The 12326-nt window shown below is 39.7% G+C and overlaps 2 protein-coding genes across 5 annotated transcripts in view; one reads left to right on the top strand and one right to left on the bottom strand.

Annotated features, from left to right (window-relative positions):
- The window catches only part of LOC139753403 (uncharacterized), a 298486-nt gene that overhangs the window by 60895 nt on the left and 225265 nt on the right, over window positions 1-12326 (bottom strand). The window lies entirely within an intron of this gene.
- The window catches only part of LOC139753387 (aminoacylase-1B-like), an 89531-nt gene that overhangs the window by 4086 nt on the left and 73119 nt on the right, over window positions 1-12326 (top strand). For all 4 annotated transcript variants that reach the window (XM_071669846.1, XM_071669855.1, XM_071669826.1 and 1 more), the window contains exons 2-4: window positions 810-979; window positions 1096-1267; window positions 11759-11905. In XM_071669846.1, coding sequence (XP_071525947.1) covers window positions 818-979; window positions 1096-1267; window positions 11759-11905 — 481 coding nt within the window. In that variant the 5' untranslated portion in view covers window positions 810-817. The remainder of the gene's footprint in view (window positions 1-809; window positions 980-1095; window positions 1268-11758; window positions 11906-12326) is intronic.

The following is a 12326-nucleotide window of genomic DNA, read 5'->3' as shown; positions in this document are numbered from 1 at the left end:
ATGAGGGAAAGTGTGATAGCCAGGGAGGGAGGGAATGGTGAGGGTGAGAGAGGGTGTGGTAACCCTCCAAATAAAGGGTGCAAACCAGATTCCAAATCTTGTAGTGCATTTTAAAACTCTACTTTGTATTGCCATTCATATACATGAAGAGGAAATTAGACAATTAAGGCATGCAGTTGTGACAGAAGCCCATGTATGAATGCAGTGACTGATATAGATGTTGAAATATGCATTTTTTTGTAATGTAGGACACTGATACTGAAACATGAACTTAACATTATATGAAAATGCTGAAGCTGCATTGAGTTTATGCAAATACAGATGAAGGGATCAGTGAAAAAATTTATGTAGAAGCTTTCATATTGCAGCTCACCTCCATAGTTAAGTATGCACATTGACAATCTAGATCATGCAAAGCACAGCAAGTAGAGATCTTTGATTTGGTATTCAAAATGTATTGCATGATGTTATGTACCAGTAACATATGATAAGTTCTCTTGCACCCTAGAATAGGGCAACTAATCTCATAATGTCATGATCATGTGACTTGTCTGTTAAAGAAAATTGACAAGCCTGCTTTTTTTTATAACAGTGTTAGCTGTGATTATGTATTGTTCCTAAAAGGCAAGGAAGTAGATTATAGTTAACTTTACTATGGAATCTCTTTATATATCTAGCCATGCTTAGAGCATCAAAATAGGAAAAATGAATGTAGTTGAAGTCACTATTTAGTTAAGACATCAAAAAGAATATTAAGGTGAGGTGTTCTCAAGTACCTTTGATTAACAGCTTATAACATTTGTATGCAGCTGCATGCATGCAGTATTTACAGGGCCAGGCCAGGGAACTGGAGGTAGACTTCCAGGTTGTAGAATGCATGCCTGGTAAACCAGCAGCTATAATGAAATTATTGGGAGAAGACCCAAGTCTGCAGTCACTTCTTCTTAACTCTCATACTGATGTTGTCCCAGTGTTTCCAGTAAGCATGTACCTTTTTTTTATTAGTATCTTTGATGCTGATTTTATCCTCATATATAATGTTTAACATGAAGATCATATATTTTATTCATGAACTACAGTCAACTTTCTTGGCAGGAACACTGGAAATATGATCCATTCAGTGCACACAAAGAGGATAATGGAAACATCTATGGACGAGGAACTCAAGATATGAAATGTGTTGGGGTTCAGTACTTAGAAGCTCTAAAGAGACTCAGAAAGCAAGGGCATAAATTCCTTCGCACAATTTATCTTTCCTTTGTACCAGGTTTGTACATGAAACTATTTTAGTATTGCATAGCATTATATGATACCATCAACTGTATTTCTGTTTTATTAGTTTCAATTTACTGTAGATAACTGCATGTTATGTAATCGAGTGGAAAATTGATCATCTACGAATCTTTGAATGTTGGAGAGCATAGATTAGAAAGTAGTAAGCATTTACTGTCTTACTATGGAATAGGCGGTGATGATCCAACAAATTTGTTTGAAAGAAATTTACTGAAACAAAAGAAGCTAGTTATTAATGAAGCTTTTCTCATCCATTATTGTAAAGTGAAAGGAAGATGATGCAGTTAGCACCAAAGACATATGGTTGGAGTTGTTGTCCCTGTATACAAAGAAAGGTGCCTTAACTTGAAGTGAATTAGACTGCTATTTTGTCACAGTTAAAAGAATTTTATACATAGAATGCATTTAGGTTAAATGACATACTTACAGTATAAGTACGAGGAATTTCATCTATCCTTAAATACTGGGTGTTGTCATATACAACTTTTGTAGTAGGTGCCAGGAAACACTGTGTGATTGCTCATGTTTGAGGGCTTTCTTTAAGTTCTCTGCTGATTTTTCTATATTTGTATGACTGCTAAGTGTTACTTTGGTCACTTTAGATGCTTATTTAAAGACTACCACTCTATGAAAATTGTTCTAAAGTGTAAGTATGTATACATGTAAACAAATATAAATATTTTTTTTTTTTTTTTTTTTTTTTGCTTTGTCGCTGTCTCCCGCGTTTGCGAGGTAGCGCAAGGAAACAGACGAAAGAAATGGCCCAACCCACCCCCATACACATGTATATACATACGTCCACACACGCAAATATACATACCTACACAGCTTTCCATGGGTTACCCCAAACGCTTCACATGCCCCGATTCAATCCACTGACAGCACGTCAACCCCGGTATACCACATCGCTCCAATTCACTCTATTCCTTGCCCTCCTTTCACCCTCCTGCATGTTCAGGCCCCGATCACACAAAATCTTTTTCACTCCATCTTTCCACCTCCAATTTGGTCTCCCTCTTCTCCTCGTTCCCTCCACCTCTGACACATATATCCTCTTGGTCAATCTTTCCTCACTCATTCTCTCCATGTGCCCAAACCATTTCAAAACACCCTCTTCTGCTTTCTCAACCACGCTCTTTTTATTTCCACACATCTCTCTTACCCTTATGTTACTTACTCGATCAAACCACCTCACACCACACATTGTCCTCAAACATCTCATTTCCAGCACATCCATCCTCCTGTGCACAACTCTATCCATAGCCCACGCCTCGCAACCATACAACATTGTTGGAACCACTATTTCTTCAAACATACCCATTTTTGCTTTCCGAGATAATGTTCTCGACCCACACATTCTTCAAGGCTCCCAGAATTTTCGCCCCCTCCCCCACCCTATGATCCACTTCCGCTTCCATGGTTCCATCTGCTGCCAGATCCACTCCCAGATATCTAAAACACTTCACTTCCTCCAGTTTTTCTCCATTCAAACTCACCTCCCAATTGACTTGACCCTCAACCCTACTGTACCTAATAACCTTGCTCTTATTCACATTTACTCTTAACTTTCTTCTTTCACACACTTTACCAAACTCAGTCACCAGCTTCTGCAGTTTCTCACATGAATCAGCCACCAGCGCTGTATCATCAGCGAACAACAACTGACTCACTTCCCAAGCTCTCTCATCCCCAACAGACTTCATACTTGCCCCTCTTTCCAAAACTCTTGCATTCACCTCCCTAACAACCCCATCCATAAACAAATTAAACAACCATAGAGACATCACACACCCCTGCCGCAAACCTACATTCACTGAGAACCAATCACTTTCCTCTCTTCCTACACGTACACATGCCTTACATCCTCGATAAAAACTTTTCACTGCTTCTAACAACTTGCCTCCCACACCATATATTCTTAATACCTTCCACAGAGCATCTCTATCAACTCTATCATATGCCTTCTCCAGATCCATAAATGCTACATACAAATCCATTTGCTTTTCTAAGTATTTCTCACATACATTCTTCAAAGCAAACACCTGATCCACACATCCTCTACCACTTCTGAAACCACACTGCTCTTCCCCAATCTGATGCTCTGTACATGCCTTCACCCTCTCAATCAATACCCTCCCATATAATTTACCAGGAATACTCAACAAACTTATACCTCTGTAATTTGAGCACTCACTCTTATCCCCTTTGCCTTTGTACAATGGCACTATGCACGCATTCCGCCAATCCTCAGGCACCTCACCATGAGTCATACATACATTAAATAACCTTACCAACCAGTCAACAATACAGTCACCCCCTTTTTTAATAAATTCCACTGCAATACCATCCAAACCTGCTGCCTTGCCGGCTTTCATCTTCCGCAAAGCTTTTACTACCTCTTCTCTGTTTACCAAATCATTTTCCCTAACCCTCTCACTTTGCACACCACCTCGACCAAAACACCCTATATCTGCCACTCTATCATCAAACACATTCAACAAACCTTCAAAATACTCACTCCATCTCCTTCTCACATCACCACTACTTGTTATCACCTCCCCATTTGCGCCCTTCACTGAAGTTCCCATTTGCTCCCTTGTCTTACGCACTTTATTTACCTCCTTCCAGAACATCTTTTTATTCTCCCTAAAATTTAATGATACTCTCTCACCCCAACTCTCATTTGCCCTTTTTTTCACCTCTTGCACCTTTCTCTTGACCTCCTGTCTCTTTCTTTTATACGTCTCCCACTCTAATATGTATATGTATATATTCAGGAGGTCGAGAGGAAGGTGCAAGAGATGACAAAGAGGGCAAATGAGAGTTGGGTGAGAGAGTATCATTAAATTTTAGGGAGAATAAAAAGATGTTTTGGAATGAGGTAAATAAAGTGTGTAAGACATGGGATTAAACAGGAACTTCAGTGAAGGGGGCTAATGGGGAGGTGATAACAGGTAGTGGTGATGTGAGAAGGAGATGGAATGAGTATTTTGAAGGTTTGTTGAATGTGTTTGATGATAGAGTGGCAGATATAGGGTGTTTTGGTTGAGATGGTGTGCAAAGTGAGAGGGTTAGGGAAAATGGTTTGGTAAACAGAGAAGAGGTAGTAAAAGCTTTGCGGAAGATGAAAGCCGGCAAGGCAGCAGGTTTGGATGGTATTGTAGTGGAATCTATTAAAAACAGGGGTGAATGTATTGTTGACTGGTTGGTAAGGTTATTTAATGCATGTATGACTCATGGTGAGGTGCCTGAGGATTAGCGAAATGCTTGCATAGTGCCATTGTACAAAGGCAAAGGGGATAAAAGTGAGTGCTCAAATTACAGAGGTATAAGTTTGTTGAGTATTCCTTGGAAATTATATGGGAGGGTATTGATTGAGAGGGTGAAGGCATGTACAGAGCATCAGATTGGGGAAGAGCAGTGTGGTTTCAGAAGTGGTAGAGGATGTGTGGATCAGGTGTTTGCTTTGAAGAATGTATGTGAGAAATACTTAGAAAAGCAAATGGATTTGTATGTAGCATTTATGGATCTGGAGAAGGTGTATGATAGAGTTGATAGAGATGCTCTGTGGAAGGTACTAAGAATATATGGTGTGGGAAGCAAGTTGTTAGTAGCAGTGAAAAGTGTTTATCGAGGATGTAAGGCATGTGTACGTGTAGAAAGAGAGGAAAGTGATTGGTTCTCAGTGAATGTAGGTTTGTGGCAGGGGTGTGTGATGTCTCCACGTTTGTTTAATTTGTTTATGGAAGGGGTTGTTAGGGAGGTAAATGCAAGAGTTTTGGAAAAAGGGGAAAGTATGGAGTCTGTTGTGGATGAGAGAGCTTGGGAAGTGAGTCAGTTGTTGTTCGCTGATGATACAGCGCTGGTGGCTGATTCATGTGAGAAACTGCAGAAGCTGGTGACTTAGTTTGGTAAAGTGTGTGAAAGAAGAAAGCTTAGAGTAAATGTGAATAAGAGCAAGGTTATTATATACAGTAGGGTTGAGGGACAAGTCAATTGGGAGGTAAGTTTGAATGGAGGAAAACTGGAGGAAGTGAAGTGTTTTAGATATCTGGGAGTGGATTTGGCAGCGGATGGAACCATGGAAGCGGAAGTGAATCATAGGGTGGGGGAGGGGGCGAAAGTTCTGGGAGCGTTGAAGAATGTGGGGAAGTCGAGAACATTATCTCAGAAAGCAAAAATGGGTATGTTTGAAGGAATAGTGGTTCCAACAACGTTATATGGTTGCAAGGCTTGGGCTATGGATATAGTTGTGCGCAGGAGGGTGGATGTGCTGGAAATGAGATGTTTAAGGACAATATTTGGTGTGAGGTGGTTTGATTGAGTAAGTAATAATAGGGTAAGAGACATGTGATAATAAAAAGAGTGTGGTTGAGAGAGCAGAAGAGGGTGTTTTGAAATGGTTTGGTCGCATGGAGAGAATGAGTGAGGAAAGATTGACCAAGAGAATATATGTGTCAGGGGTGGGGGGGAATGAGGAGAAGTGGGAGACCAAATTGGAGGTGGAAGGATGGAGTGAAAAAGATTTTGAGTGATTGGGGCCTACACATGCAGGAGGGTGAAAGGTGTGCAAGGAATAGAGTGAATTGGAACGATGTGGTATACTGGGGTCGACGTGCTGGCAATGGATTGAACCAGTGCATGTGAAGCGTCTGGGGTAAACCATGGAAAGTTCTGTGGGGCTTGGATGTGGAAAGGGAGCTGTGGCTTCGGTGCATTATTACATGACAGCTAGAGACTGAGTGTGAGCGAATGTGGCCTTTATTGTCTTTTCCTAGCGCTACCTTGCACACATGAGGGGGGAGGGGGATGTTATTTCATGTGTGGCGAGGTGGCGATGGGAATGAATAAAGGCAGACAGTATGAATTATGCACATGTGTATATATGTATATGTCTGTATGTGTATATATATGTATACATTGAGATGTATAGGTATGTATATGTGCATGTGCTGACGTGTATGTATATACATGTGTATGTGGATGGGTTGGGCCATTCTTTCATCTGTTTCCTTGCACTTCCTCGCTAACGTGGGAGACAGCGACAAAGCAAAATAAAAAAAATTTATGTAAATATGTAAATATTTATAGATATTGATGTAAATATGAATTTAGTAACCATAAATGATGATGTTTTATTTAGTGAGTTTACATCACAAGGTTCACAACCCCATACCTCCTCCCTCCTGCCACCACCCTTCCACAGCCTTCATTGGGGTAAATATGCCTTATCAGTTGTGTTAGCTCATTTATTGGTGTATGTCTTTTACTTTTACTCATATGTTTATCTCATAAATGATTATGAGTGTTTTTACTTTTACTCATATATTTGTCTCATAAATGATTATGAGTGTTATCATTGAATGCACATAATCCCCTCTTTCTACCTCTTCCTTCCTCCACCCTTCCAACACTGTTCTTCCACTGTGTCTGCTATACCATGTATGTATGAGAGGGGTGGTGATAACAGATAGTAATAGGGTAAGAAGATGGAGTGAGAATTTTGAAGGTTTTGTGAATGTGTTTGATGATTGAGTGACAGATATAGGGTGTTTTGGTCAGGGTGGTGTGCAAAGTGAGAGAGGGTCAGGGAGAATGGTTTGGTAAAGAGAGAGGTAGTGAAAACTTTGAAGAAGATGAAATCGAGCAAGGCAGTGGGGTTTGGATGGTATTGCAGTGGAATTTATTAAAAAAGGGGGTGACTGTGTTTTTGATTGGTTAGTAAGGATATTCAGTGTATTTATGGAACACGGTGAAGTGCCTGAGGATTGGTGGAATGCATGCATAGTGACATTGTACAAAGGCAAAGGGGATAAAGATGTGTGTTCAAACTACAGAGGTATAAGTTTGTTGAGTATTCCTGGGAAATTATATGGAAGGGTATTGATTGAGAGGGTTAAGGCATGTACAGAGCATAGATTGGGGAAGAGCAGTGTTGTTTACAAAGAAGATGTAGAAGATGTGTGGATCAGGTGTTTGCTTTTAAGAATTTATGTGAAAAATACAGAAAAACAAATGGATTTGTATTTAGCATTTATGGATCTGGATAAGGCATATGATAGGGCTGACAGAGATGTTTTGTTGGTTTTAAGAGTATATGGAGTGGGAGGTAAGTTGTTAGAAGCAGTGAAAAGTTTTTACCAGGGATGTAAGTCATGTGTATGAATAGGGAGAGAGGAAAGGGATTGGTTCCCAGTGAATGTTGGTCCGTGGCAGGGGTGTGTGATGTCCCCATGGTTGTTTAATTTGTGTATGGATGGGGTGGTTAGGGAGGTAAATGTAATAGTTTTGGAGAGAGAGGTGATTATGCAGTCTGTTGTGGATGAGAGGGCCTGGGAAGTGAGTCAGTTTCGGGTGAGAAACTGCAGAGGTTGGTGACAGTTTGGAAAAGTGTGTAAAAGGAGAAAGTTGAGAGTAAATGTGAATAAGAGCAAGGTTATTAGGTTCAGTAAGGTTGAGGGACAAGTTAATTGGGATGTAAGTATGAATGAAGAAAAATTGGAGGAAGTGAAGTGTTTTAGATATCTGGGAGTGGGCTTAGCAGCAGATGGAACCTTGGAAGCAGAAGTGAGTCACAGGGTGGGGGAAGGGGTGAAGGTTCTGGGAGCAATAAAGAATGTGTGAAAGGAGAGAACGTTATCTTGGAGTGCAAAAATGGGTATGTTTGAAGGAATAGTATTCCAATAATGTTATACGGTTGCGAGGCATGGGTTATAGATAGGGTTGTACGGAGGAGGGTGGATGTGTTGGAAATGAAATGTTTAAGTACAATATGTGGTTTGAGGTAGTTTGATTAAGTAATGTAAGGGTAAGAGAGATGTGTGGAAATGAAAAGAGTATGGTTGAGAGAGCAGAAGAGGATGTGTTGAAATGGTTTGGACATATGGAGAGAATGAGTGAGGAAAGATTGACAGAGAGGATATACGTGTCAGAGGTGAAGGGAACAGGGAAAAGCGGAAGACCAAATTGGAGGTGGAAGGATGAAGTTAAAAAGAATTTGAACGATCGGGGCCTGAACATACAGGAGGGTGAGTCGTGCAAGGAATAGAGTGAATTGGAATGACATGGTATACTGGGTCAATGTGCTGTCAATGGATTGAACCAGGGCATGTGAAGTGTCTGGGATAAACCATGGAAAGTTTTGTGGGGCCTATATGTGGATAGGGAGCTGTGGTTTTGATGCATTACACATGACAGCTAGAGACTGAGTGTGAATGAATGTGGCCTTTTTGTCTGTATTCCTGGCGCTACCTCGCTGGAGCAATGGATAACGATGCTATTTTCCTGTGGGGCAGGGTAGCGATAGGAATGGATGAAGTCAAGCAAGTATGAATATGTACATGTGTATGTATGTAATGTCTGTGTCCGTGTATGTATATGTATGTATATGTTGATATGTATATGTGCATATGTGGGTGTTTATGTACATATATGTGTAAATGAGTGGATGGTTCATTCTTCGTCTGTTTCCTGGCGCTATCTTGTTGACGAGGGATACAGCGATTATGTATAATAATGATGATAATGATAATAATGATACTTTTGCTTGTATTTCTTTTATAATGGTAAGTAGAAAATTTAAAGACCTTAGTTTTTTACATTATTTGAGACTGAACAATAACAAGGTACCTAGTGTTTAAGGGCTAATAAGAATATTTTAGTAGTAAACAAAGAGAGGAGGGAGTGTGTGTCAGGCCTGAGGACTTGAATGATATACAGAGCAGGTAATAATGCTGTAGTGTATTGTTTAGAATTAAAGTTATACTTTAAGAAACTGATAACAGAAACAAACTAAACACCCTTAGAACACTTAATGGCACCAGTTTTGGAGATAACAAACAGTTCATCTTTTCCCTTCTAAACTGTTCCACACCTGCGTGATCATTTGCACCTACCTGGTATTCCACCCTGTCAAAAAATGTAACAGTGCTGCAGACTACACAAAACAAAATTCTCAGATCAATCATTGGCTGCCTTAGAGCAAGAGACATTCAGCTCCTGCATTATAAAGCAAAAATGCCTCCAATGCACTCTCACCTCAGTATGCTTGGCATTCAATTCTTTGCAACAACATTAAAACCTTCCCACTAAAGGCACTTCATTACAACCTATCAATCCTGATGTCAAAATAAAGAGCTTAACTTGCTTCACACTTCAGTACTTATAGATCCACCCTTTCCCAATATACACGACAAGAACAGAATATGTATAAACGACTTGACAAGCACGGAAACTACCCATTTGGAACAACACTCCCCAGGCGTGTATGAGTTATGCATTCTTATCTATGTTCTGGACACCACTGATCTCTAACATTGTAAACATGAGGTCAGAAAATCACAAGACCTTTCAAGTCCATGACAAAACTTTCACGGTGAAGACACTAAGCACTTGCTCTTTAGTTGTGAGGAAATCATTGCAGTCAGTGACAGGTATTGCACAGACTGACATTTTGGTCTGTGCTGTTAAGACTGCACAGTTGATTTTCAGTCCACATGCTCAGAGTTAACTGTGCAGTTTGGTTTGCACCATTAAAGCTGAGTCAAAAACTGAGTATGTGTAGCAGAGAATAAGTATAGCAGGAAAAGAAAAGAGGAACAGAGAAATTTTAAGGAGTATTATGAATATAGCAGGTGAAAATCCAAAACTTTTCTTTAAATTCATCAGGATTAGATTTTTGGTTGAACCTAATTTAGAGGGAAAATAGTTAAGGATGATGTATGGATATATAAGGAACTGTTTAACAAGATCAATAGTGTTTTCACAAAGGAAAATGCTACAGCACCATCATTAGTAAGATTGGATGTGTTGGAGGCTTTAGTAAACTTTGAGATATCTATAAAAGACATAAACAGACCAACAAGAATTCTTGACCCACACAAGGCTCATGGTCTTGATGAAATTTCACCATATGTCGTGAAGATGTATGCAAATACACTTGACAGACCTCTTGAAATATATTCAAAATGTTGCTAGAGAAAGGCAGTGCCAAGGGATGGGAAAAGGGCAAATATCACAAGCATGTTTAAGAAAGGAAATCGGGAAGAGCCACTGAACTACAGACCAATATCCTTGACAAGTGCAGTCTGGAAGATACTGGAAAAGTTAATCAGAAGCCAAAGAGATAACTTTCTGAAAAGATTAAATAACCAAAGTGTGAGGCAAAATGGTTTTAGGGAAAGGAGGTCATATGAAATGAACCTCTGTAAGATTTCTATGAGAAATTGAGCTATATCTCAGAAGGAAGGGAAAGCTGGGTAGATTGTGTATATTGTGACTGCCAGAAAACATTTAACACAATACTTCACGGGAGGCAGGTTAAGGGGCTGGAATATTAAAAAGAAATAAGTAGGAGGCTCCTCTGATGGATGTTAAGTTATCTTAGCAGAAGGGAACAAGGACACATGTCAGACGAGCCTTATTGAATGGGTAGTGGTCACCAGTGGAGTGCCCCAGGGTTCTGTTTTGGGACCATTGCTCTTGATCAATGTGAATGACTTGCCTGAAGGTATGGACTCTTACCTGAATATGTTTGCAGATGATGCAGGATTGCATCAGCTTACAAGTAGACCTAAACAGACTTCATAGTTGGTCTGATCCATGGTTGATGACATTCTTCCCAAGGAAATGTAAAGTAATGAGGATGGGACAAAGCGAAAGAAAGCCTCAATATGACTGTTATTTGGCAGAATAAGCTTCAAGATTCTGTGTGTGAGAAGGACTTGAGACTCAACATTGTCCCAAACCTGTCACCAGAGTTGCACATTTAGATGATAGTAAGGAAGACAAACTGTTTGTTTGGGAAATGTCTGATTAGCTGTTAAGTATATGGCTCAGGAAATATGAAGCAAGTGTTTCATATCTCGCAAAAGGCCAAACTAGAATATACTTCTCAAGTTTAGTCATCTCTCCCAAAGATATACAAAGAGCTAATAGAGAAGGTCCAGAGGAGGGCAAAGGCTAAAGGCTGTAAATTTGCTGACCATGGAAGAGAGAAGAATGAGGGATGACCTGATCACAAACTATAAGTTTTTATAACAGATTAATGACATGGACAATGAATATTTCTTCGAGAGATGCAGGGGTAGAGCAACCAGTGTACAAAACAAGAAATTAAGCAAGATACTTGTTAGAAAAGAACTTTTATAGAACAAGAATGGTGGATGAATGGAACATAATGACTAAGAACATGGGTCATGCAGACAGCATCCAATAATTTAAGAAGTTTTATGAAAGTAAAGCATGTTAAGGAGATGGTTTGTTTCCCATGAGTGTAAAATTCCTTTCCATACAGTGAAAATAGGTAATTACATGCACATTTGTGTGGTAAGATTCAAAAACTACCATGGCACTTGGATGAGGTACATGTATTTTTTAAGTATTATATCTTTTAAGCAGTGTATAACCTCCATGGTAATTAATCTATTATGTTTTTCAGTGCCACCTTTTATTTTTGTAATTTCAGATGAGGAATTAGGAGGATTTAATGGCATGGGCCGCCTTGTTGAAATGGAAGTTTTCAAGAAGATGAACATTGGTCTCGCACTTGATGAAGGTTATGCAAACTCAACAGATGAAATGACAGTTTTTTATGGTCAAAGAAATTCTTGGAGTAAGTTGATTTTCATAATGGGATATACTCTGTTCTTTTTTAGTATTGTTTCACTGGTTTCATTTACAGTGTAATGATTTTACACCCTGTCATGTTCTCAAACCTTTATGGGCCTCCATGGTGTAGCAAATAGTGTAACTGATCATGATGTATTCACAGGATGCTTGGGGTTAAAACTACACAGGTTTGAATCCTGGCCTTGGAGATTGGCCCAAAGTCAGCCCATCTGTTTACTAGGTCAACGAATTGTGTGCTCGGCAGGAAATGGGGAATATTGGGGTGTCTGAATATGTGTGGATGTAACCAAAATGAGAAGAAAGGAGAGATAGGTAGCATGCATGAGGAAAGAAACCTGGATGTTCTGGCTCTGATTGAAACGAAGCTCAAGGGTAAATGGGAAGGGTGGCTTGGGAAAGTCTTG

This window comes from Panulirus ornatus, chromosome 2, assembly GCF_036320965.1.
Source record: "Panulirus ornatus isolate Po-2019 chromosome 2, ASM3632096v1, whole genome shotgun sequence".
NCBI lineage: Eukaryota > Metazoa > Arthropoda > Malacostraca > Decapoda > Palinuridae > Panulirus > Panulirus ornatus.
The sequence above is the reverse complement of the archived record's forward strand: the minus strand, read 5'-3'. Positions and strand labels throughout refer to the sequence as shown.